Source organism: Nesoenas mayeri (assembly GCF_963082525.1).
Source record: "Nesoenas mayeri genome assembly, chromosome: 1".
NCBI lineage: Eukaryota > Metazoa > Chordata > Aves > Columbiformes > Columbidae > Nesoenas > Nesoenas mayeri.
Genome location: NC_137541.1, coordinates 88,452,265 through 88,479,224, shown reverse-complemented (window position 1 = coordinate 88,479,224; position 26,960 = coordinate 88,452,265). Strand labels below are relative to the sequence as shown.

Here is a 26,960-nt window from a genome sequence, read left to right as displayed (position 1 = left end):
AGCTAAAGAGACAGAAACCAGCTAAAAAACTGAAGCTGAGAGTTCAGTTTTCACAATATGCTCTGAATCACCCTTAATCTGCCTATTTAGTGGACACTGCTATTCTACAACAGCCCCACTGAAAATGCCACGGGTGTGAAAAACAGCAGATGGTTACTGGGGGTGGAAAGCTATACAAATTTTAGAGAAGCATGGAAAATTCATTGCTGGCTATGAAAGTCACTTGACAAGGGCAGCTGTAAACAGCTAGGTGAAAAGAGGAGGTAGGGACATGTGGTAGCTGCTCTGTATGGACTGCTGCTATTTCCTTCTTAAAAACCACCAGAAAAGTGCTGAAAGAATCACATGTGAACTGATGATAAGGTACAACACTTCCAAGTATTAAGACCATGGCAGTTTTCCATTGTGCTACAGTTTCCAGCTTCAGCAGCACCTTGGATCAAATAATGGAATCACATAAGGACACTGGGGGACACTTAACAAGCAAACCCACTTGCTTTTTAGATGTTGTACATGTATGACTATTAAATCCCAGCCAAGTGATTATCTTAATCTGTAACTGACATACCAACATGCTGATGATACATGGAGTATAAACACAACATTAAGCCAGGCTTGGCCATGGCAGGAAAGGAAACTCAGTATGGCCCATCTTTCACTGCACTTACAAAAGCCCATTCTCTCAGACTGCAAGCACAAACTGTGACATGCAATTAAGAAAACCAAGACCAAGGGAGAAATTTTTGTCCTGTTTATCCCAACAACTTAGAGGATCTTTAAACAGGATAGAGATATCTATTTCAAATCAACTCAATGGGCATGAATAACCACCTAAGATATCTCATGATGACTTTTGCTTATGCTTAAAAAATGTAGTTATTGGAGAAATAGCAGAACAAGGAAAACTGAAGTTTGGTAAAGAGAGAGCAGCAGACACAACTCAGGGCAGGAAAACAGCTAGAATGAAAACATGAAAATCATATCATCATTTCCATATTCAGTACTGTTGCAACATTCTTCCTCCCATGGATTCCATCCTTCTGTATTTGGGACTGGCTTCCCTGATTATGTTTTACAAAGGAGCCTTCTCCCTCCTCTTTTAGCTTTCCATTGGCAAGCCGAAAAACTTCTCATTTCCAGTTTCGTAAGTACCCTGTGGCTGAGCTCTCTCATATGTGGTGTGTCTGTCAAAAATCAGTGAGCGTCAGTGTAACAGCAAATAAAAGGGACCCTGATATCTCTAAGAAACAATCTCTGCCACCAGAGGTTGAGGTTGGAGTCACCATTTCCCCTTCTCCTTCACACATACTTCAGGCAGATGGCATTCATTATCATACAAACACACCTGGCCATGTCAACGGAGAACATAAACAACTATAGTTGGAGAAAAGAAACCACAAATGCTTTTCAATTTTATTCTTACTGGGACGGTAGTGGCATCCTGACATGTCACATCATCCAATTAAAACTGACAAGGACTTTATCAAGGCTCCTAGCTCACCTAGCATTTACGGTACTAAGTCTTGCAGTAATCTTGGTTTGGCTGTAGTGCTTTGTCCAGCCTGCAGACACGGCATTCCCAATTCCAGATATTTTTGCTGGGTCAAGACCAAAGCAATGAGCACTAACAGAAAAGGAAAGTAATCAGATGTGAAATACAGAGAGCACATGATGAGCAATGTGTCAGGCTGCTACTGCACAATATATGTGCAGACCAGTCAGAAATGGGTATTACAGATGGAGCTGGAAAATGGTAATAGTTAAAAGCATGATCAAGTGCTTTTGATGGATGTCCCAGAAAAGAGAAAGTCTGTAACAACTTCAAAAAAAACCAAAACACAACCCCCAAAACAATAACACCCCAAATAAAATGCACCTAGTGATCTTTAAATCAACTTTTCAAGTGGATAAATATATTTGAAATAGTTGTACAGTTCACAGTGGCACAAAGTTCTCTGATTGCTTGAGTGCTTGAAAATATCTCATCAGTAAAAAAATACCAGAGCTGGGGGAGGAAAACCCTCTCTCTGAATTCTGTACATGGGCAAATGCACAGGTTTTGGCAGGCGTCAGGTCATTGGATCCATGGGAAACCAGCAGCATCGCAGGACTTCAGATCACAAGTCAGGGGATGGAGGATAAGAAGAGTAGTAAGGCCCATTTTCCTGCAATGAGAACAGAATCAGCAGTTAAACAAAAGTGCTCTCCAATACATCTGGGTGCAATGGATAATGACAGAGGCAGAAATTAACCGGTACTCCTGGCTTCATCTTCCACAAGTACAGTGATTGCCACAATTCACCCAGGAGAGGATTGTGCTTGCCATCAGGCAAAAAAATAGGCCTTGTTTTTGCCTCTGTTTTAAACAAAAAGTGCAGGTTAAAGTCTTGCCATTAAGCCAAAGCTGTGATGCAAGGAAGACAGAAATGGCAGCATAGCCAGTCACTCAAGACAAAGTTGCTTATGCAGACACACAGCACTGGCTACTACTTCATAGTTATCGAACATCCTATTGGAATGATTTGGCCAGAGCAAGGCATACTCAATCCACCATTTGATTAGCAACCTGGGATGGAGAAGGGAAGAGGAACATAGACCAACACAAAGGCAAAGTGCCCTTCTACAGTTCCATTTTTTCCCCACTACTTTCTTTTATTCCCCTGCCCCCGGCCTCCTGCCCCCGCTTCTTGTGTGTTTGTTGATACATGGGACAGGGAAGATAAAACACAGTATTTCTTTTTGCAGTCAGTGTAAGGTATATAGCAGGTGTACAACATGAATTTAACTTGTCCACAAGCTCTTAGTGTGTTTTGTTACAGTTCCTGGCTGAAAAGTGTAGTCTGCCTTTCATGCACAGGCTGCATTGGGAAAGGAGTATGTTTCTTAGCCAAGCCCTCTACTTGGACTGACGCAGAAAAAAAACCCAAGCAAACATTTTTCAGACAATTGTTACTCACAGAAGAACAACTAGACTCTCGAGGAACCCTCCCTTTCTTCTCCCCATTCTTAAGATGTGGAAGTCAGCTCCTTTAAAGCTCTTATAGAGCAGAATGGGAGAAGCACAAAAACTACACCTACGAGCAAAGACTGACGCCACATTCAATCACTTACCCTGGCATCATACTCAAGGACGAAAGGGGGGAGATCAATCTGTTCTGGGGGTATGGCTGTGAACAACTGCTGAAGGCTTTCCACATAGTGGATTTTGTCCTTTAGCCCTGAGACTGTAAAGGTTGTGAAAAACCATGTTGAGACCTGAAAATAAACCCCAACAAGCTATTAAGATGGTGCCATTTCAAAACCTTCAAGTTCAACATTATACTCCATCCTTAAACAGGTTTGAGTTAAACTTGAAACACTAATATCATGGCAATAATACAACAATGTCAGGAACAACACACCACTGACTGCCGGCAGGCACTGTCTTGAGAGGTTTTGAGCTTGTGTTTTCCAACTCAATTCTCACTCCTCCCCAGCTTCCAGTTTAAGTTCCCTTTCTTCTGTACAAGAGTGACAGCTACTCTGCTATTTGTATTCCAAAAACCATCAGTATAGTGGCATGTTTTCGCTTCCTGTTTAGCCAGCTCAGAGTATGACCTATTTGACTATATCTGACAGAAGCATTTTTAATCCTTTGCCTTCAAGTTTTCACAGAAAAGGCAGCTCAAGGGAGAGAAAGACTTTCAGCTGTTCAAAGGTCCTATTGAAATCTCCTCTCTGCTATGGGCTGGCTGAGTGTATCTTTCTGTTTTGCCACATTTCTTATCAAAGCCTTATCAATGTATTCTACAAGATTTTACTTTAAGTATTCACACTTCTGCCTCTTTTAGATGTAAATGGGACAATTAATTTTTGTTTTGCAAAGGCCAGTAAGACACCATGCATATATCTACAATTTATTAAATATTCCTGTTTAGGTTGACTGCACAAGCCTTTACTTTTCAACTCACCTTGTCCAAAATTAAGCACTATATTACTTTTTGTTTATTTCTTATCTAGCCTTTTCCTGGCAGACTGAATGGAAAGAAACAAAAACAATGTTGTACAGGTCAACAAATGCTCATATTAGGGACCACTCACATGGTCCTGGGCAACCAGCCCTTGCTGACCCTGCTTGAGCAAAGGGGCTGGACCAGATGACCTTCAGAGATCCCTTCCAACCTTGACCATTCTTTGATTCTATTTGATAGTTGCATTTTGACCACAGTAAGTTAACAAAAAACAAGAAACACCAGAAGAAAAGCCTTGAGGAAAGCAGAACTTTCAAAGAAACTAAAACTTTAGGTCAATAAAATCGATCTGCCTCGATTCAACATTTAAAGAAAAAGTAGATGCCTAAGAACTGTCCTGGATTAACTATGCTGTCTCCTCAAAACAGCACATTGCCACGAGAAGGGAACAACGGAAAAGACAAAAGGAGGTAAAGAACAGGACAGAACATTTAAGATTGGCTTATTAGTTTAAAGGCAGAATTAGAGATTTATGTTAGCAGAAAGCAGGGAGACTATTACAGGCATTCATTATTTACTATATTTTGCTAACAAGACCTCTTATGAGCGACACTGGACAACAGTTTAATGAGTGAAAATTACCCTCTCAATCCTGTACCAAAGTAGCATGCATTCCAAGGTGTATTATGAATTATGATCATTAAACATAATTGCTATGATGTTTAATGTATATAAGCCTAATAGGGAATATTTTTGCAGCCATCGTGAAAAGTGATTTTTTAAATTTTTCTGCCCTCTCTCAGTGTGCAAGCCATTGCAGTTTGTCGCATCTTACCCAGTAATGCAGAAAAAAAACGAGAGTGGGACAGAAATGTTTCTAGAATTTTTCTATTACCTCAATTTTCAATAATCACAGGTTATAGAAACAGCAAGACAAGAACAACCATTTCCTTATCAGTAAGAGGATCCAAAACATTAAATGAAACCAAATCCCTGTTAATGCACTGAAAGCAGATTAAGTTATGCTACAGCAGTCCAAAAAAGGTTGAAAGTCTAGTCATCTGTTGAAGTTTTCATTTTTTTCTTGTCCTGCAGTACTGAATCTGAATAAAGGGCTATTGGAATCATGCTGCCAAGTCAGAAAACCACAGGGTTAAAGTCTCAGATGTCTTTCCCTCAAAAAAACAGCACAACACAGATAAAGTGTCACCAATCTCTAATTGGGTCATACCCCAAAGAGAAACTTACTAAAATCTGGGAAATTTTATCGCAGTTTGAAGGATATTGTGTAGAAAAAGCCATAAGTGATCTGCAAAAACCTTTATATTGGCATGTGATCTTCAGAAACCGCTTTTATGACTGCTACAGAAAAACAAGACAAACTGTTCATGATAAAGATTATGATGATTATGAACATCTAATCTGAGTATTCAGATATATTTCAGTTTTGAAACATTCTTGATTTACAACTAAGTTACTAAATTTATCAGAACACAATTTCTCTGGGTGCATTGTTTCAGACCCAGCCACTGACAATTCACTCAGAACACACCAAGCTCTATGATGCTTTGTTCAGAGAACTCTCAGGAGAGGAAAGCAAAGAGGATACACACAAAAATTCCCCCAAAGCCCTTTATTTATATACCAGCAGCAGAAATACTTACATGAAGGTGTACAAAGGAATTTGTGATAGCACTTCAAGGGGATCTTAATCCAAGTCCTGGTGGCAAAGAGTTCACACTGCAAGAGTTGCTGCCAGCCTAAATAATTGCTATATGCCTATGATGCAATTTCATAAGCTACATTTCAGCAGCATAACAGGAGAACCAAGTTCTTCACAGGTAACAAGAATGCTCGCACCGAAGCATGAATAAAAGCAAGGTTAGCGTACAAAAACAGATTGTGCAATGGCACACCCTGCTTCAGTTACTCTGTGTTCTAGGATAACTGCTGAACCCTCCTCCCTGCATTCTGAAAATAAAGTGTTGTAGACAGGCAATTATCTTCAGAATACACAGAATTTAAAAGTTCCACATCTAGAAACCAAACAAAGAACCATCATTGGCACAATGAAGCACCTTCAGAACTATGCTTGTTTTCTAGGGATGCACTGTGTATCCAAAAGACACGCCAAAAAGCCTCTTGATCCCTTTTGGCCCAGAAATAAGCAAGATGACTATCACATGGCAAATGTTCACTGTGCCAGGATTCAATACTGCGGTAAAATGGACCATCTATAACAGAGATTTAAGAATTAGATATATGTATAAGGGTGATGAGTTGGGGAAGCTGCATGAATACAGAAGCCTTCCTTCCACATTTGGGACATGGGGTATTTTCCACTATTTCTATGGAAGAAAGTCAGTGCTCCAAGTAGGAAGATTAATGTGCCTAAGGTTTTTTTAAGATATTGCCTCCAGCTGTGCGGCTACAATAGGATACAAACCAATTAGATTTCCATCCAGTTAGAGGACTCCATGTCTCTCACCCTCTCTGCTTCCTTTCAACTATGTGCTTGCTCCATAGATCTGTCAAGTTCCACTGCAGTTCTCAAAGGGACAGAGAACATGGCAATGGACAGGTGAACATGAATTCTCATCTTCCAACTGCAAAAAAACACCCCACTTCTCAAGCAAATAGAAAGGCATGGCAAGAGAGGAGGGGAATAAAGTGCTGCTGTGAACCTAAAGCACTAGTGCTTCCTAGCTTGAGCTTTTCCACTCAGCTTAGTGGCCTTAGTCATGTTCTACATCAGCTTCTACATTTTCAGGAGCATCAGAGCTGGAAGATCTAAATTTTAGCACTCAGATCTCAGATCTGTACCCTGAAGGAATAATTAATATCCAGGCAGAAACTGGGAGGTACACTGTTGGGAAGCCTCAGCCTCATCTACATAAAAACAAGGAAGCTCTAAGTCTCATGGTGTCCCAGCTGTGCACATGCAAAGAAAGGACTCTCTGGAAATTTAGCAAAGAAATTCCTGCTGAACGTGTGCAAACAGATGTTTTTCCAGGCATATAATTTTCTCAAATTTGATCAATGTCAGCAAAAAGCAGAATAAACACAGAGGTTAATCTGATGTGAATGTGGAGGATCACAGTTCTGTTTCAACAGGACAAACAAAAATTTTAGGAAGGGCTGCTGCTGCCACTTAGTTCATCTGGAGTACTCGTACTGCTGCAGCACGAGTAGCATCCAAGTACAGAAGTGAACGAGCTCCATCTTCTGTTACCACACATGGATCATACCCAAGGATAATATCTTACTGCTTGATGAGTTCAGTTTTTCGTCTCCTAAAAGCTTAACAGGATTTTTCTGCACACCATGGCACAAAGGCATTCTTCCCATCTTTCTTTGCTACTACACTCTATAATCCTGATTAACCTAATTGCTGCTCGACACAGTGCCCTCTGTCCTTACTGGACCAGCTCTCATGTGCTCTGCAGCACGCACACAATACCTTTTGGGGGGAGAGGAAAAAGGTGAAACATCCAGGAAATGAACTTCACAAAAAATAATTTCAGGAGATTTTGGTCGTGGTTTGTCACCCTGCCAACCAGGCAGCAGGAAAAAGGACAAAACCCTTCTCTTGTAAAGAAACAAGATACAAAGCTTCCACCCCTCTCTGTTAAGAGCACACACAGAACAAGACACAGACAACTGCACTGCAGTGGGGTTCAGCTTATCACTGAGGTTGGAAGACTACAGGTATATCAAAGATGGGAATGAATTTCAAGTTCTGACTCTGGATCCAGAAGATACTACCTAATTTTGGAAGTCTTTTGTATGCCTCCATGTTCTTCATACTACAGTCTTACATACTACTCCACCAACACCCAAAATATACTTTTCTTTGATACTATTTATCTCACCTTTGAGCGAAATGTTGGGTGGACAAAATACAGTGCCTTTAAGTTCCTCTTGTACCTGGTTTAGAAAAAGAAAAAATTCTTTAGAAGTTACTTCTAATTAAGCTGACCTACACAATTCAGCTGTCAAAAACATAGATCATTTTGCTTAAGTGCCTGTGATGTAATTTTACAAAGTTGGATCTAATACAAGGGCAGATATCAGAAAAGTAAATGTAAAGAAAAAAAAAGCAGAATTATTATTTTTCAGGTAAAGACATAATAGCCTGCAGTCTTTTCTGTCGGCAGTGAAAATTACAGACAAATTATTACTGCCAACATTACCCACACGTCTTCCCTCACAACTACCAACATCCTTTCAACAATGCCAGGCTCCAAAAGCTCCATTTCCAGATATATACAAACAACACACACAGTATGTCCCTCTAACAGCTCCAGAAAGGAGATTGCAGAGGAGAAAACTTCCAGTTTTGATAGATGGTTCTGAGAAGGAAATAAAACATATCTTCCTTCCTCTTGCCTTTGTTATTTATTTAGGTCTTTGTTCCAGCTCTCACAAATAAATTGGAAAGCAGATACAAGGAATGACAAACATTTGCACAGCACAGAGGATGACCAGAAGGGGTTCTTTTCCTATTGACACTCACTTGACATCAACAACATCATAGAGTTTCTTCAAGAAATTAGAGTCTAGTTGATTGTAATCATTTGTGAGTGTATGAAAGTACACCAGGACGTATTCCTTCACTGCAATGTGATCCATGACATGGATAAAATACAGAAGAGCCTGAGACAGAAAGAAATTAGATTTATATCTGTAAATAACTCTTTAACAGTAGCATTACATCTTAATATGCTTCCTCTAATTCATTCACAAATCAGGAATCATGAGGCTGGGTGGCATGTTTGAGCAAAAAAAGCCAGGTGAACATTCCAAGTCTTCAACTTGACTATAATAATTTAGGTGGGTTTTTTGTTTGGGTTTTTTTTTTGGTTGTTTTTTTTCTGGCTGGTTGGTTGTTTTTTTGGTCTAGCTGAAGTCACAGGTGGAGAAAAATTCTTGCCGTTTCCAAAACAAACTAATTTGACTTGTTACATCTCACCCACGTCTTGGCAGCTATAGACGCTAGTTAAGTCTCTTTCTTCTTGAGAAGACAGACGAGTCCACATTAGGTCAATTTTTCTACAAAAAGTCCAGTTCCTCCTTGAAAAAGCCACCCCAACACATGCACAGTATTATAAGGGAGTACATTTTTATCTGCCTACAAAAACAGTTTCTAAGTCTTCCAGAGATAATGTTTCTAGTATTGACACTAAATTACCCTTTCTAATCAGACTATCACACCCTGAAACATTCATATTCAACCCACACAACTCTAGTTTTACAAAGACTTACCTTTTCCATGTCTATCAATGTTACGGGGATATTCCTTCCAACCACCACCATCACTGTGCGGCCATAGTTATCCACACCTACAAAAGAAAGAAAAAAAAATATGCCTCTAAACTTCTCTCTGTCAAGCCAGGTTTTGGAGTTGGTCCCTTTCAAACAAGGTAGATCCAGCCACAGCTCAGAATTTTTACAATGTATGTGGTTCCCATCTTAATAACAGAGGAAATATGCTTAGAGTTACTACTCTCACTATACCAATAGCTATTCTGAACTAAAAGAGAAGGGCGCATCACATTCTAAACTTAAGTCTTAAGGGCAGCATTTTTACATTTCCCATGTAGTTCACATTTACCTAAATCTCAAGCAATAACATGTTTTTTATTTAAAAAAAAAAAAAAGCTTCATTTCTATCACCAAAGCAAACTTCTTCCTAGAAATCTAGTTCTGAAATCTAATGGACAGACTGCCGGAGCACAGCTTATGGATGATGTGCAGCCCACGGAGCCTTGTTTAAGGCAAACACAAGAATTTAAAGTTGCAGCTACTGAGTAGAAGGTATCACACAGCCTTGATATTTGCACAGAGATCAAGGAAAGTATCTGGACTTTCAGGTGGCCAAAGATAGCAGCCAAAGTGCTGAACAGACATTCTCTGCAGAAACACAGTGATGCTTTTGAGGGCCTGACTACTTGCCTATTTCTTCCTGCCATGGTGCAAAGCAGCAATAAGCCACTGGGACTATGGCAAATTTTGATGTCTGAGTATGATGCTACCTAAAGAGTAAAAGTCAATTGAAGATGACAGGTTCCCCATCTCTACTTCTCAGGCTGCAAGAACCTATTATCTTCCACAGAAGTCTCCATCGGGTTGTTGGTTCTGTCCTTAATCTCCCCACCTACTGAACTCAATGCTGCAAGATCTGCTGCCCATGGTACTTGGCCATTAGCACTAGGAGTCAGAGACGAGAGCAACACGTACCTAACCTGAGGGAAACAAAGCAAGTCAGTTGGTTCAGGAAAGCTGCATTAACTGTTGCTTTGGTAACTGCTTATTTTCTGCACTGATCATCTGAAAGCAACATTCATTTATTTGTAACAAAAAGGTGGAGATAGTTCTTCTTTTGGTCTGAATTACCTCATAGAGAGCACCTTTATCTAACACTATTTATTTACATCTAAAGTTACAGATAATTCAGGATATGCATGTATCCTCAGACTTTTAAAGCAGAGCAGTTTTGGAATTTACTATGTGGTCTTTCAAGTCAATCAAGAGAAAATTCCTGCTTTACTGCAGAGGTGCTGCCTAGTTCTTGGCCAGGCTTCTAGCTTAATAACATGATGTATTATATACTCAAGTCCAAAGAAAATATTAGACCTTTATTTTATATTTTTACTTTAAGACAATGCACATCAGTCACCAGTATGCTGAACTTACCTGTCTGGTACAAGGCTTTAAGAGAAGCAATATCAGAGAGGTCTTCAGCTCTTGCCTGACACAACCAGCGATTATAACTAGAAAGTTAAAAACATCTGGTCAGATCTGATTCCCTTGTTTGGATTAGCATTAGAAGCCCAAAGAGGTATATGGGAAGGGAAAGACAAAACAAGATCTTCCTGACTAAGCCCTCTCTCTAATGTTGTGGTTTTCTGACCTACGGAGTAACTATCAAGTGAATCAAAAAAAGATATTCAGTGCCTTAGTTACATATCTAGTGATTTTCACTAGGGCAATGAACACACGCCAACTGGTAACTATAGTGGTATTGCATTTAGGCTAAAAACATCTTATTTTTTTCTCATTTATAATAAATACCTCAGTGGCAATGTTTAAAAAAAATAGAGGAAAAAAGAGACCTCCTTCACAAAGTCTAGAAGTCAAACACAGATATGCAGCAACCAGTGTCACATATGGCTTTTTTTATTTCTCCTGTGAATGGTGAACAACTCAGTGCCTCATCTGACAAAACAAGCCAAGCATCATGCCTCAAGAGGACTCCAGCATGGAACAGGCTTCTAAGAAAGTGATCATGCACATTAGGGTTAACAGAGGGTGGAAAAAAAAGAAAACCAAAATATCCCAGCTTTCATTTGCTTATCATTTTGTTTTGAAAGATGGAGGAAAAATGTTTTGCTGTCTGCCCAGAGCCTCAGGAGCAAGTGAGAAGTTTTGAAAGCAGACAACCCGACTACAAAAAGTGGTGACAGAACAGTGACATCTTGTGGCAAAGAAATAAGCCGGCTGGTCAGATGCACTGGGCATGCTAGTGGGTTCCATCACTGGCTTCGCTTTTTTTCCTCCTACTGCCCCCTCCCTTCAGGCCAAAGAGGCTACCACAGCCATCCACGGTGACATCAGTTTTTAGCTGTATTTCCTTGCCAGAATATTAGGTTTTACAGGTAACAAAATCATCATCAGGGCCAGTCCTCTAAACAGCTAGCTAACCTGAAACATTCACACAGAAAAGGAAATTCTCACTTCCTCTGATGCTGTTTTTGCAGCGCTGCCTCTGACAACTGTCCTTGAAGGATGAGGCGTCTCTGTTTGTCAACATCTCCCTCCATGCGGGCAAAAGCATGGGAACCAATGAAAGACAAATCTGCCTCCAGACCCTCTTCATCTGAAGCATCTGCAATAGAAGCAAAGGTGTGTAAAACGTTCAAGCTGTGTACAAGACAGCAATGCTGATGATTAACTGCTATATATCTCAGCAAGCTGACCCAGTTTCTTACTACAAACTAACACAAAAAAACACCATGTACCATGATGTGGCTCTGAGATCTCACCAGCAGCAGTGACAGATTATAGCATGTGATTGATAACTATGGACTCCCTTGAAATACTGGTCTGCTTGGAAACTAACTGGGCAAGTCCTAGTCATCAGCTTGTAACAAAGGGATAATGGTTCACTCCCTCAGAGGATAAGGTCTGGAGAAAGAGACTTGGGCTTTACAGTTGTCCTGCTTGTCATGGAGGGGAAATAAATATGCAGAAGTATAGATGCTGCAGCTTTATCCAGTTTAGAAGCTGTACTGTTGAACAGGCTCACTTCATTTTATATCATTGGCGCTGCTTGAACAGATGCTGTAGACCTGGCGGTAAACTAGGTTTAGATATTTTTATAGTATTCACACTAATCGGCCACAGCTGCAAATACCACTCTAACTAGCAGTTTGGATTTGCAGGAAAATTAAGTTGTCTGTATCCTCTGTGCACATGTAGCCTTATCCCAACTGGCCATGCAAATGCAGAACACTTGTGAAATCCATAGCACTGCTCAAAAAATATGGCAGAACATGCCAGCTATATGTCCATTTATATAGGAAATTGTTTTGCAATACATATCTCACCTCCTCAACCCTGATATCTAAGCAACCTCTTTACAAACAGACTTCTTCCACTGAGCATTAACAGCCATTTTGCAAACACTGGTCTCTGTGTTGATCTAGTTCCTCTGTCTTTTAAATAGTTTCTGCTAGTTTTCATTGAGCATCTACTAGTTTAACACACGTACTGTATCAACAGAATTTTATAATTGGAGACATTTACTAATATATAAGCAACATTTGGCTAATATGTAAGCTGGACCATTAACAATGATGGTCTTTTTCAGTTACAGGGCTGCACAAGATTCTGCAAAAAACCTGCAAAGTTCCTAACCACCTTGGAAGAAACTTTGCAAAGGGTATGAACTATCCCACCTCTCCCCATAAAGAATGAAAGAGGCAGAATAACAGCTCTACCACATCCTCTAACCACAGCACTCCACACAATAAGGCAGAAAGCAGAAGTTACTGCTATGGAACACGTGAAGCTAATGAGGCAGCTTGATAACTCTCTTCATCAGAGCCTGCCTTGGGTGAGGTGAGAAGACATCTCTGCTTCTCGTGTGCCTTTTCTGTTTTCCCGTTGACTTTCCCACAGAGATATTTATTCCAAGGTTCAGTTAAAAAACTCACCATCTGGAACACCCGGCTTTTCAGTAATCCTGATCTGCCGCTCTGGTACTACAGGCTCCCCTTCTGCATTGCCAATATCTGCAGGGAGGTAAGGCAAGGATTGTATCTCTTCTTCCAACGATCTCGGAAAATACAGAGGCATCAACTTCTGGTAAGTGGCCTACAAATAAGAAAAATGCGTGAAGATCTATCATGCATCCTTGCTCTTCAGTTAAGTAACACCTGCCTTTATAGCAGGGACCTTCTCAGAGGTTTGGAGGCAAAGTATCACTTCCCTCAATAGCTTATTTTGGGCTGCTACCTGGCAACAAAGGCAGATAACCTTGACCAAGGTTAACTTTTTTTGTCATACTGGCAAATGACCTTGAGAGGATCCTGCTTTAACCTGCATGAGCTCAGGCAGATTGCAGATACTTTAGCTTTGTAATGAAGTTACAATATACATAGATGACAGAGTTCAGTGAAGGCTGCTTACATTAAAATGCACCACTGCACAGATCATCTTTAGTGATCTGACTCGGGAAAAAAGAGAAAGCAACAACCAAGAGAAATCCTCCCCACCTGGAGGAAAATAGTGAAAAATCTCTGCTGCACATTGTAATACTTCATGTGTTCTCTCCAACTGATTAACTATTTTAAAACCATCAACAAATTGTTATTTTTCTTATCCGGATGCCACAGAACCTGATCACAGTGTGGGTGTTCCACACAGGAACTGCCATTAGCAAGTCCAATACACAAGCAAAGTCAATATTCAAACTGCTACCGTCTGTCTGAACAAAGATCATTAAATGTCAAGCCAGCAAGCAATCTTTAAGATGTTCAGCGGTGACCTGTGGGCATGCTAGACTGGCCTTTTTAAAAAACAAGGGAAGCAGCATTGTGTAAGGAGGAAATATCATATGAGGAATTTGCCTTCTGGCTGGCAGATACCATCTAGCACAACTCCATGCTACAAGGTCTGTATCAGCTCCTGTTTGTGGCTCAGGAACATGGAAGTCAGAAGTGGAAAGATTCTGAACATGCCCATAGTGACTGCTAAGAGCATAAACAGTTCTGGGAAAGATGCTATGCGTGGTCGGAGACAGACACTGTGGAACAAAAAGTCTGTGCAAACCAGGATGATCTGAAGGGGAAATCTAAATCCAATTCCACAATGTGGGAGTTAACACTGCTCCAGAGAGGACCATGCATGTCCATGAATTTTGGTGGAATGAACATCAGGGAGATACCTCTTCAAGCTCAGAGACTGCAAACACCACCTTCTCCAGAGTCTCTCCATGAATCTCCAGGAACCTTCTAACTGTGCCTGCAAGGAAGAAGATTAAATGTAGTTAGCAAAAGAGGAGGAGAAATTTACACATGACTACAAGTGAGGAAATCAATGGAGTACAGAACAGAAAGAAATCTCTCTCTCCTCATACAAAATTGCTCCACAGGTTGTACACAACTGTGATTAAGTGGTAGTTTAATGCACCAAATGGGTTGTACATATTGGAAGTTCCATCTCCATTCTCTCCTGCTTCTTACTCTAGAGACGCATAAAAAATGGGAAAAAGCCTCTGTGATTTTAGCTTAATACCAGTTTGTGGAATATGATCCTAAGGACCTGCAAAAAATCAAGCCAAATCCTTCTATCACAGCTCTGTGCCAACTGCCGAAACCAGATGTTCCTAGAACAAGCAATGGTGCCCTCAGTTATCAGGGAAGCAAGATGATAAGCAAGCCATAGCAGAGACTGGTACAAGGCAGAGTCAGCTGCACAAAACCTCAGGGATCAGCTATGCCAAAGCAGCATATAAAAATGATATTTGGAAAATGATGAGATAATTTCTCTATTACATTTTTTTCACTCCTCCAAAGCTTCAGCATAATCCAGGAACACATACAAGTTCCTAGCTGAGAAGAAAAAAATGTTTTGCAACCAAGCTTCCAGTCAGACATGTCCTGGTACAGACGCAATAATCATGACACAGCAGGATTTTCAAGTGCTTTCCTGTCAGACTGTAAAGATAGAGTGTCCAAACAAATAAAGATTGGTCTAGCAGTATTCATCAAGCAGCACCTAGACCTACAGAGACAAGAAGAGATAACAAAGGAAGGAAGTCTACTCTACAAAGACTACATTAGTGTTAGCTCCTCAAGAAACAGCAGTTCAGAGGACAAAAAAAAACAAGAGCTACTAATATTTTCAAATACTTCTGTACAGAAATTTGTGTAGTTGGGTTGACCAGCAACACTGCTTTACGGGACAAATACAGGTTTACAGTTCCAAAGCAGTTTCCTGAACCTACGTAAGCAGATGTTTTCAGTTGTTTCATTGAACAGGCAGATAGCAGAGAAAACAACAGAAGAATCTCTTCATCTGTTGCCAGCACCTCTGCTAAGCGGAGGGTAAGAAAGACTTCTCCTGTCAGCTTGCACAGCAAGACGAAAACCCACTCTTTCCATTTGCAACAACTTTCCTATTGTGCAGCAGTGCCATGCAGGAAGATCCAGGGACTGGGTGCTGGTGGTGGAAAGCAGACAGGAGCAGGCAAATAGAAGTGAAAAAGTCAAAAGAGAAAAGGGAAAAGTAAGAACCAGGCAGGTATAGAACATTCTCTGAGAACTTTTCTCTTGTTTAAATATTTTCAGCCTAGGAACTTTTCTGATTTGTTTTTAGTAACCTTCATCTTTTCCTTTAATATAGTTTCCTCTTGAACTCAAATGAGTTTGCAAACTTTTAGCATCTACAATGCTTTTTGTTAAGAAGTTCCAGATAATGAATTGTGCATGCATAAAAACCATTTCCCCTTGTTTGTTCTGAAGCTGGTTCATAGTAGCATTGTTTGAAGGTTCTTTCTTTGGAAGACAGTGAATAGCTGATTCCTAATCACCATTTTCATGCCACTCATGAGTTTACAGACATTTATCACACTCCCTTCAAGTTCAGTGTATTCCAGTTTGAAGAATATTTTAGCTTACTTAGCTATTTCTTGTCTTTCCCTATTCTTGTTGACTTCCTCAGCTTGCAGGGAAGTTGGACTAGATGACCTTTAAAGGCCCCTTCCAACCCAAACTATTCTGTTATTGTATTATTATATCCTTTTAGAATGCGCAGCTTTAAGGTGTTGATGACAAGGCATAGCATTCTTCATTTTGTTGTGTCTTACTTAGCTTGCTGTTTTGAATTCCAGTGAGCTGTTTTCATGGAACTGTAATATTATAATATCAAGATTTTTCTCCCTAGGATTAGCCCATCATTTTGCATGTGAAGGCAGAAGCACATAGGGGTGGGTCAGTGGGGGAAGAATATCACTTCATATTTTGATATGCTGATGACATTAAAATAGCAGATTAAATTCACTCGGTTGTTTGAGGTCCATTTACAACTATTTACAGTAAGGTCTCATCTTTGCTAGTCTGAATAATTTTCTACTACCAGCAACATCTTTTCCAGGTTATTAGTGAATATATTGAAAACTGCAAGTTCCAGCTCAGTTTCCCATGGATCTTACTGATTACCTTTCAACAGAGAAAGCATCATTTGTTTTTATCCTCCATTTCCTGATCAATCATGGAAAGTCTTGCCTTTTTACAGCCTCTGATAAACTATAGCCCCCTAAAAAAAAAAAAGTTTCCCCATATCAACAACAGTCTGTCAGAGGTAAGGGACATGGCAGAATACGGCCATCCAGTTTACATCACTTTCCAATAAACTTACGCAGTGCTATGTGGGTTGCATCTTCCAAGGGGTAGCATCTTTTCAGAGAGTTAATGACACAAAATCCTATGGAGCACATTGCCTGTTCCCTGAAATCCAGAAAGAGAAAGACAAATGAATAGACTGTCAGATGAGAAGAAATGTCTGTCAGTACAGTAGATAACACCAGTTCTCTTTTTCCTGCCTCTACGCAGCAGCAACCCTCTTCTGAGTTTTTGCAGAAGGATTCTTTCCTGGCAAGAGGCTTACATACCACCACTAAGCAAATAAGAATGATTCCATACCATTTCCTCTCATGGTTGTTCTCAGATTTCTCCTTCTACCTGAGCTACATTGTTCCTGCAACTTCTCATATCCTGAATGAAGTTCTTCCCTCAAGTTCCCTGCAATCCTTTCCAAAATACTTTCCTTCATGTATAAGACTGTCAAGTGAGGAGAAGGAGAGGAAAAGAAGGTGCTCTCTATTGCAAACATTCTCCAGTTCCTCCACCTGACCTATCAGTTATCATAGAATAGTTTGGGTTGGAAGGGACCTTCAAAAGGTCATCTAGTCCAGCTCCCTGCAATGAGCAGGGACATCTTCAACTAGATCAGGTTGCTCAGAGCCCTGTCCAGCCTGGCCTCGAATGTCTCCAGGGATGGGGATCTACCACCACTCTGGGCAACCTGTGCCAGTGTTTCACCACCCTCATTGTCAAAAATGTCTTCCTTCTATGTAGTCTAAATGTCTTCCTTCTATGTAGTCTAAATCTTCCCTCTTTTAGTTTAAAACCATTACCTCTCATTACAGGTCCTGCTAAAAATTTGGTCTCCATCTTTCTTATAAGCCCCCGAAAGGCCATGATAAGATTTCCCCGAAGCCTTCTCTTCTCCAGCCTAAACAGCCCCAACTATCTCAGCCAGCCTTCATAAGAGGTGTTCCAGCTCTTCGATCATCTTCCTGGCCCTCCTCTGGACCTGCTACAACAGATCCATCTCCTGTTGGAGACCCCAGAGCTGGACACAGGACTCCAAGTGGTGGTCTCACCAGAGCAGAGGGGCAGAATCACCTCCCTCGACCTGCTAGACACTTGTTAGAGGTTGGACACAGACCAAGGTGGCTTACTTAGTCCTAGCCTATGATGAGACAATCATTGGCACGGAGTGATACATACTTCAAGATCAGTAAGATGCTTCAGGCAGAGCGCCACCTTTTTGGAAGAATAAAGCAAAAGTGTTGCCAACAGTCGTCAGATGTGAGCAAGCAGAGAGTTAGTAGACAATCTGACAAGCATCAAAAATTACTCTAGAGAACAGCCTGATTAAAAGGCACTTGAAATTCAGTAAGCAGAATTATTAGAATTTTTAAATTGTTTTTCAAATGTTTCAATCCAGATCTCACTTTGCTTGTTAACTTCCAAGGCAGAACAGAACTGGCACATACTAGAAACCTTAGTTGTAATCTTGATTATGAAACAGTCACTATTGAACTGTAATGCACAGTCCAGACTTGGAAGAATTTTTAAGTATATTTTGACATTGCTCTTGTTCAGGTATTTTTTGTGACTGCTACCATTACAATAGCCATCACATGAGAAGAACAGAACACAGGAAAGAACAGTGAAAAATAGAAAGCATAAAGATAAAAAAAACCTGTTAGCTAAGGGGAAGTAGAAAATACCACAGATGTCACAAGAAAAAGTACAAACCCATCTGCAGCAACTGTGGATTGAGAAATAACCTTCCACCCTGACTCAGAATTTTAGACAGCTGTTGTACGAAAGCAGAGAAGCCAAATGTATGAAGCAACAGAGCAGCCAGATCTGCCTGCGGAGTGGTCCATGTGGCTGCAGATGCACAAAGTTGCTGCTTGAGCAACGTCATTTGAAGTATTTCACAGCATGGAGCCCAATTCAATTGTCAATGCTGCTTCTCCTCAGAGTAACTGAATGCAGCACAGCTCTAGCTACAATTTTGCAGGTCTTGAACCCGCTCAGATCTCTCTGCACATTTTATCTGCACCACAACACAGATAACAACAGGCAAGAAGTACACCATGGAACCACTAACATTCTTGTACTTAACCAAATCCAGTATGTGTGAGAAGATATTCACAGTCATTTGACCTCTCTGCAGACCCAACTATTTAAGAACAGAGGTGCCATGGATGGCAAACCCTCACATAAGCTGCTGTGTGCTTACTTTGCAAGCTGCAGAACATTGCGGTAACAGCTGTATAGAGAACTCTCTGCAGCTGTGCGATACCGGCTCTTGTATTTGGGTCCCACTGTGTGAATGATGAAACGTGCAGCCAAATTAAATCCTTTGGTGAGTTTAGCCTCGCCTGTCCTGCACCCTGAAAAAAATTAACATAAGAATAAATGCCAATGTCATGATAAGTAAGTTAAAAGTGTTCAATCCCTCGACTTCCTCTGGAGTCAGACAATTCCACTTCATATATAGAAATCAGTGGTTTAGACATAGAATGCTATCCTTAATATTTTATGTCATAACAGCTGCTTAGTATCACCTACTCAGATTGTGGAGGTGAGAGCTGTGCTCATTCCACTCTATTTAAAAACTACACATACAAGGACAAACCAGAAGTTGCTAGAAATGCTGTCTTTGTTGTCATGCTTACTAGGCTACATACAGAGCAAAAGGGAGAAATGATTTAACAGCATGCAGAGAACCAATGCACAGATTTGCTACACAACCAGCAACAAAAAGTCCTTCTGAATTTAACAACTTACCTTGGGGGCATGGCTTTTTTGATAAAGGACTACAAGTCTCCTTAAACCCACCAGCTGTTGGCAAAGCTGTTAAAAATGAATAGGTCAAGCACTTGTTCCATCTCTGCTCCCAGAACAAGGTAGCTTGCTCTGTTTTGCAAGTTTCCCCATGCCCGCGAGGCGAGAGTATGATTCTCTTGGAGATCATACTTACTTGACAGAATAGGCGCCTTGTCTGAAGGCAAGGAAGTTCAAACAACACATTTAATTGTTCCATTCTCAGCACTCTCCAGTTATATACTCCAGGATCATTTACAGCATGCTAGCATACATCTCTTTACCTCCTTTTGGTTTTGACTACTCTTTGGCTATCCCCTGCAAGTTAATCATACTTAATTTCTCTAACGTTTTGCAAGGGAAATCAATTTGTCAAAAGGCTTGATGACATTCATAGACTCCACTATTCCCTTCAGTTTGTCAGTACATTTCTGATAATGAAAGAGCTACTGTGTTTGAAGTCTGTCTTTTTTTTTTCCAAAATCTGTAAAGGCATCTGGAAGAAAAGTCTGCTAACTCTTCTCTTCTTCATCCAAACCTAGACCACTCCAGTTCTGGACAGCTGAAGAAGCACTTCTAATCTTTTGCTTTCACCGCCCTCAAAGACAAGCATTTTCCACCTCCTTTCTTCTGCTTGTACACCTGAACTTCAGCTTTCTGATCAGTCTGAAAACTAATAATTTCACTGGATTAACTTTCAACCTGATTGTATAGGTTGCTAGTTCCCACCAAAAGGAATGAGACATGAACAAGAGGCTGCGACCACCGTTCCGGCAGCAGCACTGCAGCAGCTTGGCTTAAGTCAATCAGGAAGCTGCCCACTGAATAGAAGCATTCACCTCTCCCACTCCACTCTGTTCTTGTGGTGCTCAGGCAGACTTGAGCATATGAAAGCATATCAGCACACATGAAAGCATATTTTATGGCAAGAGACATTCTACATTGAGAATCATTCTTCCTCAAAACTTTAATCGTATCTTTTTAATGGCAGCAACCTGTTGCCTTTAAGCCAACATCTCACAAACTTTTTGATCCTATAAATCATCGTTAGTTTCCATGGACCTCCACCTTGTTTCTTCTGGGTAAATCAGAAGGAATATAACAGCATACTAAAACTAAGCACACTCTTCTGAATTACTGTATACCACCCTCTAAGACACATCAGCTCAAGATGGTAACTAAATAAAGACAATATCAAAAGAGTAGAAGATAAAACTGAAACACTTAATATATCAGATATCAAGTTACTATTCTTTCTCCATGGTCCATCCAAGTCACACAACTTAAAAGGAACAAATAAAGGCTTGTATATGAAGTACGTTTGACTGAGGTATAGCTGTAAATTCATTAGGGACACTCATAAATTCAGACAACCAGATGTGACATCAATAATCTCTAACTACACTTAGTACTTCCCAATGCCTTCTGCCTGGAGATCTCTACAAAACTTCTAAAACTGAACCAAACAGCAAGTATTATTCTTATTTGAGGATACAGGGTGAGGTGAGCTAGTAGAGTGAGATGCACAAGATCAAGGTCTGTGGCAAAGCTGGGAACAAAGTCAAGATCTTTTATTTTTTAACCGATGAGATTTCAAACATTAGAACAGCTTCCCTCCAGGTTTAAAATTGAAAGTCTGAATCCTCCATATACTGTGTGTAGCACAGAAAAAGTCTCACTGGAGATGAAGACTGCTATGTGTGGCTGTTACAGAAGGTCTTTATTAGACTGCAACAAGTATGTGTTGATAAGACACTTCAGATGGAAGCCTGGACCCTGGGCTGTAGTATTTCTGTGTTAATCAAAACTACGCACTGTTCCCAGGAACAGACAAGTTAACTGAACCTTAGTGAAAGTACAAGCCTTTGAAAGGTCAGCACATCACATGCTTTAAGACCATGATTTTTCTTTGAGTCTATGAAGTATAAATATATATTGAGCAGTAGAACTAAAACAGGAGAGAACTAACTGAAAATCACTACTGCACCCATTTTACAGCTTTAGAGCAAAGACCGTACATTTTCACTTTTTCCCCCAAGACCATTATCCTACAAAAAAGTTGAAGGTTAGATGGGAAAGAACACAAAAAGGAGGCAGGTGAAAATAGCATCATAAACTTAATTTCTTAACTAAGCTCCCTTTCATTTCTGCTACCGTGACAAACACATTAAGGGCGCACAAACCCCAAAGCTGTAACCCAGCCTCTTTCCTTGCCAATGCAACATGCCAGTAGAATATCACAGAACTGATTTCTGAAAACCTCTTGTCACAAGATCAAAAGGAAAATGTCATGTATGGTGCTCATGAGCCTGCAGAACACATTACTGAGAGAAGACATCAGCATCATCACGTGGTACAGGATGCAAAACTACATAAAACTCAGCATGGTAAAATGGAATTTATGAAGCTAAGCCCAGATTTCACAAATAACTCCATACAGAACTGACAGTTCTCAAATTTTAAGGACTCCTTGAAAGGTCATCCCTTTCTTCACACTTTGCATTGTACACAAGAAACTCAAGTTTATTTTCAAAGAGTTCTGGTATACATAGCAGGGTCCTCATTATTCTGTAATATCTGCTGTATTTTAACAGTTGCTTTCACTCAAAGGGCACACGCTGACTTTTCTTCTCCTATGAAATAGTTACTCTTTCTGTTGTTTTACTTTGAAGTTATTCACAGAAAGCAAGCTGAATCAGGAAAAGATGATTTTGTAAAAACAGGAGATGTCCATTCAATTGTAATTTAAGCTACTGAGTGTATATATTAGAAATACTATGGCGCTTCTGTTTGTTACTACACAATAAGATGGATCTGTTACCCAAGAGGGAACAGTACTACTCAGGGATGAGTTGAATCTCAAAATTCAGCTCAGTATGAAAGTTATTAGAAATGTGAATTCTTAACTGCAAATTATATCCAAGGTCATGCAGAAGTCTGATAACTATAAACTCTTTGTTCCTCACACACAAAATGAGAAAACTCTTCTTTTCATAGCACTGGGCATTCAACAGGCATGGGAACAATGCTGAGCATGTGTGAATGTCATTATCAGCCATAAACTCTGCTAAGGTAAAAGAAACCTCATCCATTTCCAGACTAGCCTTCCATTAGGGATGGTCCTGTAACGTTCTAATAAAGCAATGTGGTGTGCAGAAGTGGCAAATGAACCAAACAACTGAAGAAGACACTAAGACTTTGAGACATGCAGTGTTTTATCACTCCATCTATCACTGCCATAGTTACCTGAAAGACTGCCTATGTCTATTAATAGCGTGAAAGAGGACACAAAAAGTGTATGTTGGAACCCACTTAATTACTGCAATGGTGAACTTCAGTGCCCCTCTTCCACAGTATGTACACACTGAACAGGATAAGAGTAAACTCTGAAGAAGTACAAGACTGGTCCCTCAAGTAAAAGCTCTGATAAGCTAACTACTCTAAGTGGCTTCAGATAACAATAGGAATTATCGTATCACAAAACAAGGGCTCAGCAATTCGAATATCTGCCACAGATTTTCAGTTATATGTAACTCAAATAGTATTTTCCTCATTTATTTTGCATTAATATCAGATAGGGGCAGTGGGGAGTGGAAAAGCTATACCTTGAGTTGAGCCTATGACCAAATCCTAGTGGTTTGTACTACACAAGGACAGCAGTTTTCAACAAGATAAAAAACGTTTCCCGTCACTTACCTTTGAGCTTCTGGAGTTCATCCCTCAGGTCAGGCCCAGCATGCATGAATATACTTTCAGACACAGGATTCTTATCAGTGAGAGACTCATTACTGGTATTTACTATGGCTGTGCAGTTCAATAATGCTACATCTCCTTTCCTAAGGAAATAAGGAAAGAGCTTATTGCAGGCTAAATGTAAAATTAAGCAGGATATTCTCAAATAAGGGCTGACAAGCAAAGAAATGCCAAGTTAAAGGAAAAGCACTAATAGTACTCCAGTGCTCACATAGTGTAGCATACCCTGACATGCTCACCATGCAGAATCATCCTTTGCAATCTGTCCTTATCAGTTAGAGGCAAACACCACACAATTTCCTTAAAAACTGCCAGCCTCAACAGTAACTTAGCGATGTATGCAGAAAAGACAGTGTTGTAGTTTTACGTACAGCAGTTTAAGTAGCAGAACATGTGACACAGTGCGCTTAACTGATGGAGTGTAATGTATTAAAAAAATTGATTCTCCTTTGGAGATAAGAGGACAGTCCTTGCAGTATTTTACTTTTAGAACTTTAACAATTTTTTCAATGTACTTTCTTTGGTCTGCATACACACTATCCAGGGCATCTTACTGCTACTGCTGCTCTTCCTCAGACCACTGAGGATCTAGAGTGACTCTGCAGCTAGACAAGTTTTCATTGCTTTTGTTCTGAAATTGTGAACCAGTAATTCAACCACATTCATTCTGCTGTTCGAGGATCAGACATGCAGAAGATAAACAAAGCAGAGATGCACAAGAGACAACAGAGTGAGCAGCAGAACTCTGACCTGCTTTTTGTCACAGCAGCAGCCATTAGAGATTTTGGGATCCAAGAGCATAGGAAGGGAAATAAAGATTCCCACACACTGGGAGAGATCCAAATAACAGTTGAAATTGCACCCATTTATTACACCTAAGTTTAAGTCACAAGAGATTTTTAACATTTTACTTCTCTCTTTCTTTACTTAATCAGGTTCAGCAAATCCATTAACAGTCCTATTTCCTGCATGTATGAACCAAAAGTAGGTTCAGGCTGATCCCTGAATCTGCGTTCCCGAGAAAACTTTCTCTCTTCATACTGATTAACAAAGAGTTTCTTATCTAGAGAGCAGGTTTGAGTGTCTGACTTACAGGAGAGAAAAACTGATTAAGTAAGTTCACCTCACAGCACATTGCACTTTATCAATAGATTTCGGTAGAAAACCATCAAGGTAGAACACAGAATGAAAGGAGAAAAGGGAAAAAAAAAAAAAAAACCACCAAAGCAAGCCACAAGAACCACATGAAAGAAAAATACTGATCTAAAACAGAAAATTGAAAGCAGAACAAAGACAGTAAAGAAAGAACAAAGCTAGTAGACAGGAAGTATATTTTTTAAAAAATTAAAGAATTGTATCAAAATGCCTGATTAGGTTTTGATCTTAAGCGTACATGACAGTAGGAAGTAGAGCAGCAGTCTGCTGCATCAAGGAATGACTACAAGCATGCAATTTACAACCTATAGTGGAGCAAATCTCAGACCCGCAGATTTACAATGAACAAAACATTATTTTCTTCCCAGATGTGTATATTCGATTCAAGAAGAGAAGGCCTGAAAGGTTTATTCTATAGCAGTGATTTCCACAGAAGGCAGTCAGATCCCACAGTAAATGGAGAGGTGATGACAAACACACTAGAGTCATATGGAACTTACCATAAGATTATTTTCGCATTGATGTCTTTCCTGTATGGAAAAGGTGATCTAATGTCAACTTGAGCTTTTTGAACAGGATTTTGGTGAGAGTCCAGCTGCTTAGCCTCATAGGCATCAGTCCAGCTTGGAAGACTGTCAACATCCACAAACTGGGAAGGAGCACCCAAGGGATCCATGGAATGGAAACAACGACTCCTCTCCTCTGTTAACTTGTCACACTCCAATTCTCACTGGAGTTTTCCAGGTGCTTTAAAGGGAAAAAATCAAATCAGGTCACCAGCTGCTCACTAAGAGTAGTTGTCACAGAGCCAAACCTTTCACAAGGCTGCAACACAATTACAGCGAGCAGAAAACAGAAAAAAAAAATTCACAACTCAAACACTCTGTTTTTCTATCTGTATGCAAAAAAGGAATGTAAATACTTGCAGTAAGACAAACCTTTTCCAATAGTGCAAGACGAAAATAACTTCTCTATTAAATTGGTCCAACTGGCTTGTGATCTTGCATTTTGAAAATGCTGAACACAAATTCCCAAGTATAAAAAAGAGTTTGGTTGTTTTGAAAACTATTATTTATCAAAAGAAAAAGCAAATTTGTAGCTGGGTAAGTATAATTTATTCCTTCAGAGATTTCGGTCTAGTGCTGGCTCATACTTGAAAACAAAACCACAAACCAAACCAAACAACAACAAGAAGAAAATACCCTCCCCTCCAAATCACAACAGCTAAAACCCTAAGCAGAAAAATACCCCTTACAAACAAACCAATGAAAACATGCTCCCTCCCCCCACACTGTACAACCCTTGCAGTTCAGCAAATTTTGAAGCACTGCAAATACGACTTACATTGCTTAATTCTTACAGCCGTGCACGCAGGCATGAAACTCCTTCACTCAAAAAGGTTTTGCAAGAAAGATCAAAGATGTAAATTTGAACGCTGCCCATTGAACTTGCAGACTAAACTCTGTCATTGGACTCTTATTTTTTTTTTTTTTTTAAGGCTGAGATAATACTGATTGCTAGAGACAGACTCAGACTCCCCAAAATGTACGTTTCAATTGCCAGCAGGTAACACTTCACCTACTGCATTTTCACTTTAACTGCGAAACCACACTAGTGAATTAAGCCAGCACAAGTGCACTCACATGGGTAGCTTCAGTTAGTCACATACATGCCTACTATTTGGCTTTTCTCACAGGTTAATAATCTATAAGTTTTGAAAAGATAATATCTGCAAGTGATAATTTGGAAACATGAATAAATATATTCATTTACTACCAGAAAAAAAACCACCACCACCAAATAAACTTGAACTAAGGGGTAATGAAGGCCAACACTAGGTCAAAGATGGCCATAAGAGCAACTAAATAAGAATTTTGCCACGAAGGGCTAGAAGAAAGGCCATGAATGACAAAGTAAGAGCAGTTAGACCGGCGTCAGCCAAAACCTCATCTAAAGCAGTGTGTTCCCTGTGGTGAACAGCCAAAAACAGGGGTCCAAGAAGGAGGTCAAGTGGCAGGAGAACAGGGGTGCACACAAGCTGCTCTGGACACCCCGCCCGACCTGCGGCAGCGGCGGCCCCTCGGGGATGCGGGTCTCGGAACGGAGCGCTGTCAACGGGACTCCAGGCGTTCAGACCGCCCCGGAGGGGGTGTCCTGCCCCTGCCCAGAAGGAGGCCGCTGTCTCCGCCTCTCACAACCCACCACCCGCACCCGTGCTGCCGGCAGCCCGCACCGCCGCGGACTCGCCCCCGCCCACCAGACACCTCCCAGCGCGGAACTGCCGCCACCCGGAGCAACTCACGGGCAGGCCGCGGCGCCGCCGCCAGCCCCGCCCGGCCCACGGGTCTCAGCCGGCGCCGCTTTAGCGACATCACCCAGAAAAGGGGGGCGGCCGCCGGGCACTTCCGTT

General features: G+C 40.6%; 1 protein-coding gene across 4 annotated transcripts; it reads right to left on the bottom strand.

Moving 5' to 3' along the window:
• Positions 1–1,439: 1,439 nt before the first annotated feature.
• On the bottom strand, positions 1,440–26,918 carry GDAP2 (ganglioside induced differentiation associated protein 2). 4 transcript variants are annotated; one of them, XM_080363869.1, is made up of 15 exons: positions 26,853–26,918; positions 25,895–25,935; positions 25,051–25,297; positions 23,339–23,478; positions 19,056–19,209; positions 16,875–16,963; positions 14,401–14,477; positions 13,169–13,328; positions 11,688–11,838; positions 10,647–10,723; positions 9,216–9,292; positions 8,467–8,606; positions 7,823–7,877; positions 3,112–3,255; positions 1,440–2,165 (listed from the first exon to the last, which is right to left on the bottom strand). In XM_080363869.1, exons 3-15 carry the CDS (start codon positions 25,224–25,226, stop codon positions 2,118–2,120), a joined length of 1,488 nt encoding a protein of 495 aa, XP_080219995.1. In that variant the 5' UTR covers positions 25,227–25,297; positions 25,895–25,935; positions 26,853–26,918; the 3' UTR covers positions 1,440–2,117. The 4 variants fall into 4 exon arrangements, with proteins under 4 accessions (XP_080219995.1, XP_080219994.1, XP_080219993.1 ...); XM_080363868.1 differs by having other exon boundaries at positions 26,612–26,915; XM_080363867.1 differs by having other exon boundaries at positions 25,895–26,915.
• Positions 26,919–26,960: the final 42 nt, after the last annotated feature.

Bases quoted from the DNA above. Each gene is read 5' to 3' on its own strand.
- GDAP2 (XM_080363869.1), bottom strand. From the start codon at position 25,226: ATGGATCCCTTGGGTGCTCCTTCCCAGTTTGTGGATGTTGACAGTCTT. The intron at 13,329-14,400 runs GTATCTCCCTGA...TCTTATTTGTAG, and splicing joins CAGTCTCTGAGCTTGAAGAG to GCCACTTACCAGAAGTTGAT. The intron at 7,878-8,466 runs GTGAGTGTCAAT...TTTCTAAACCAG, and splicing joins TATGATGTTGTTGATGTCAA to GTACAAGAGGAACTTAAAGG.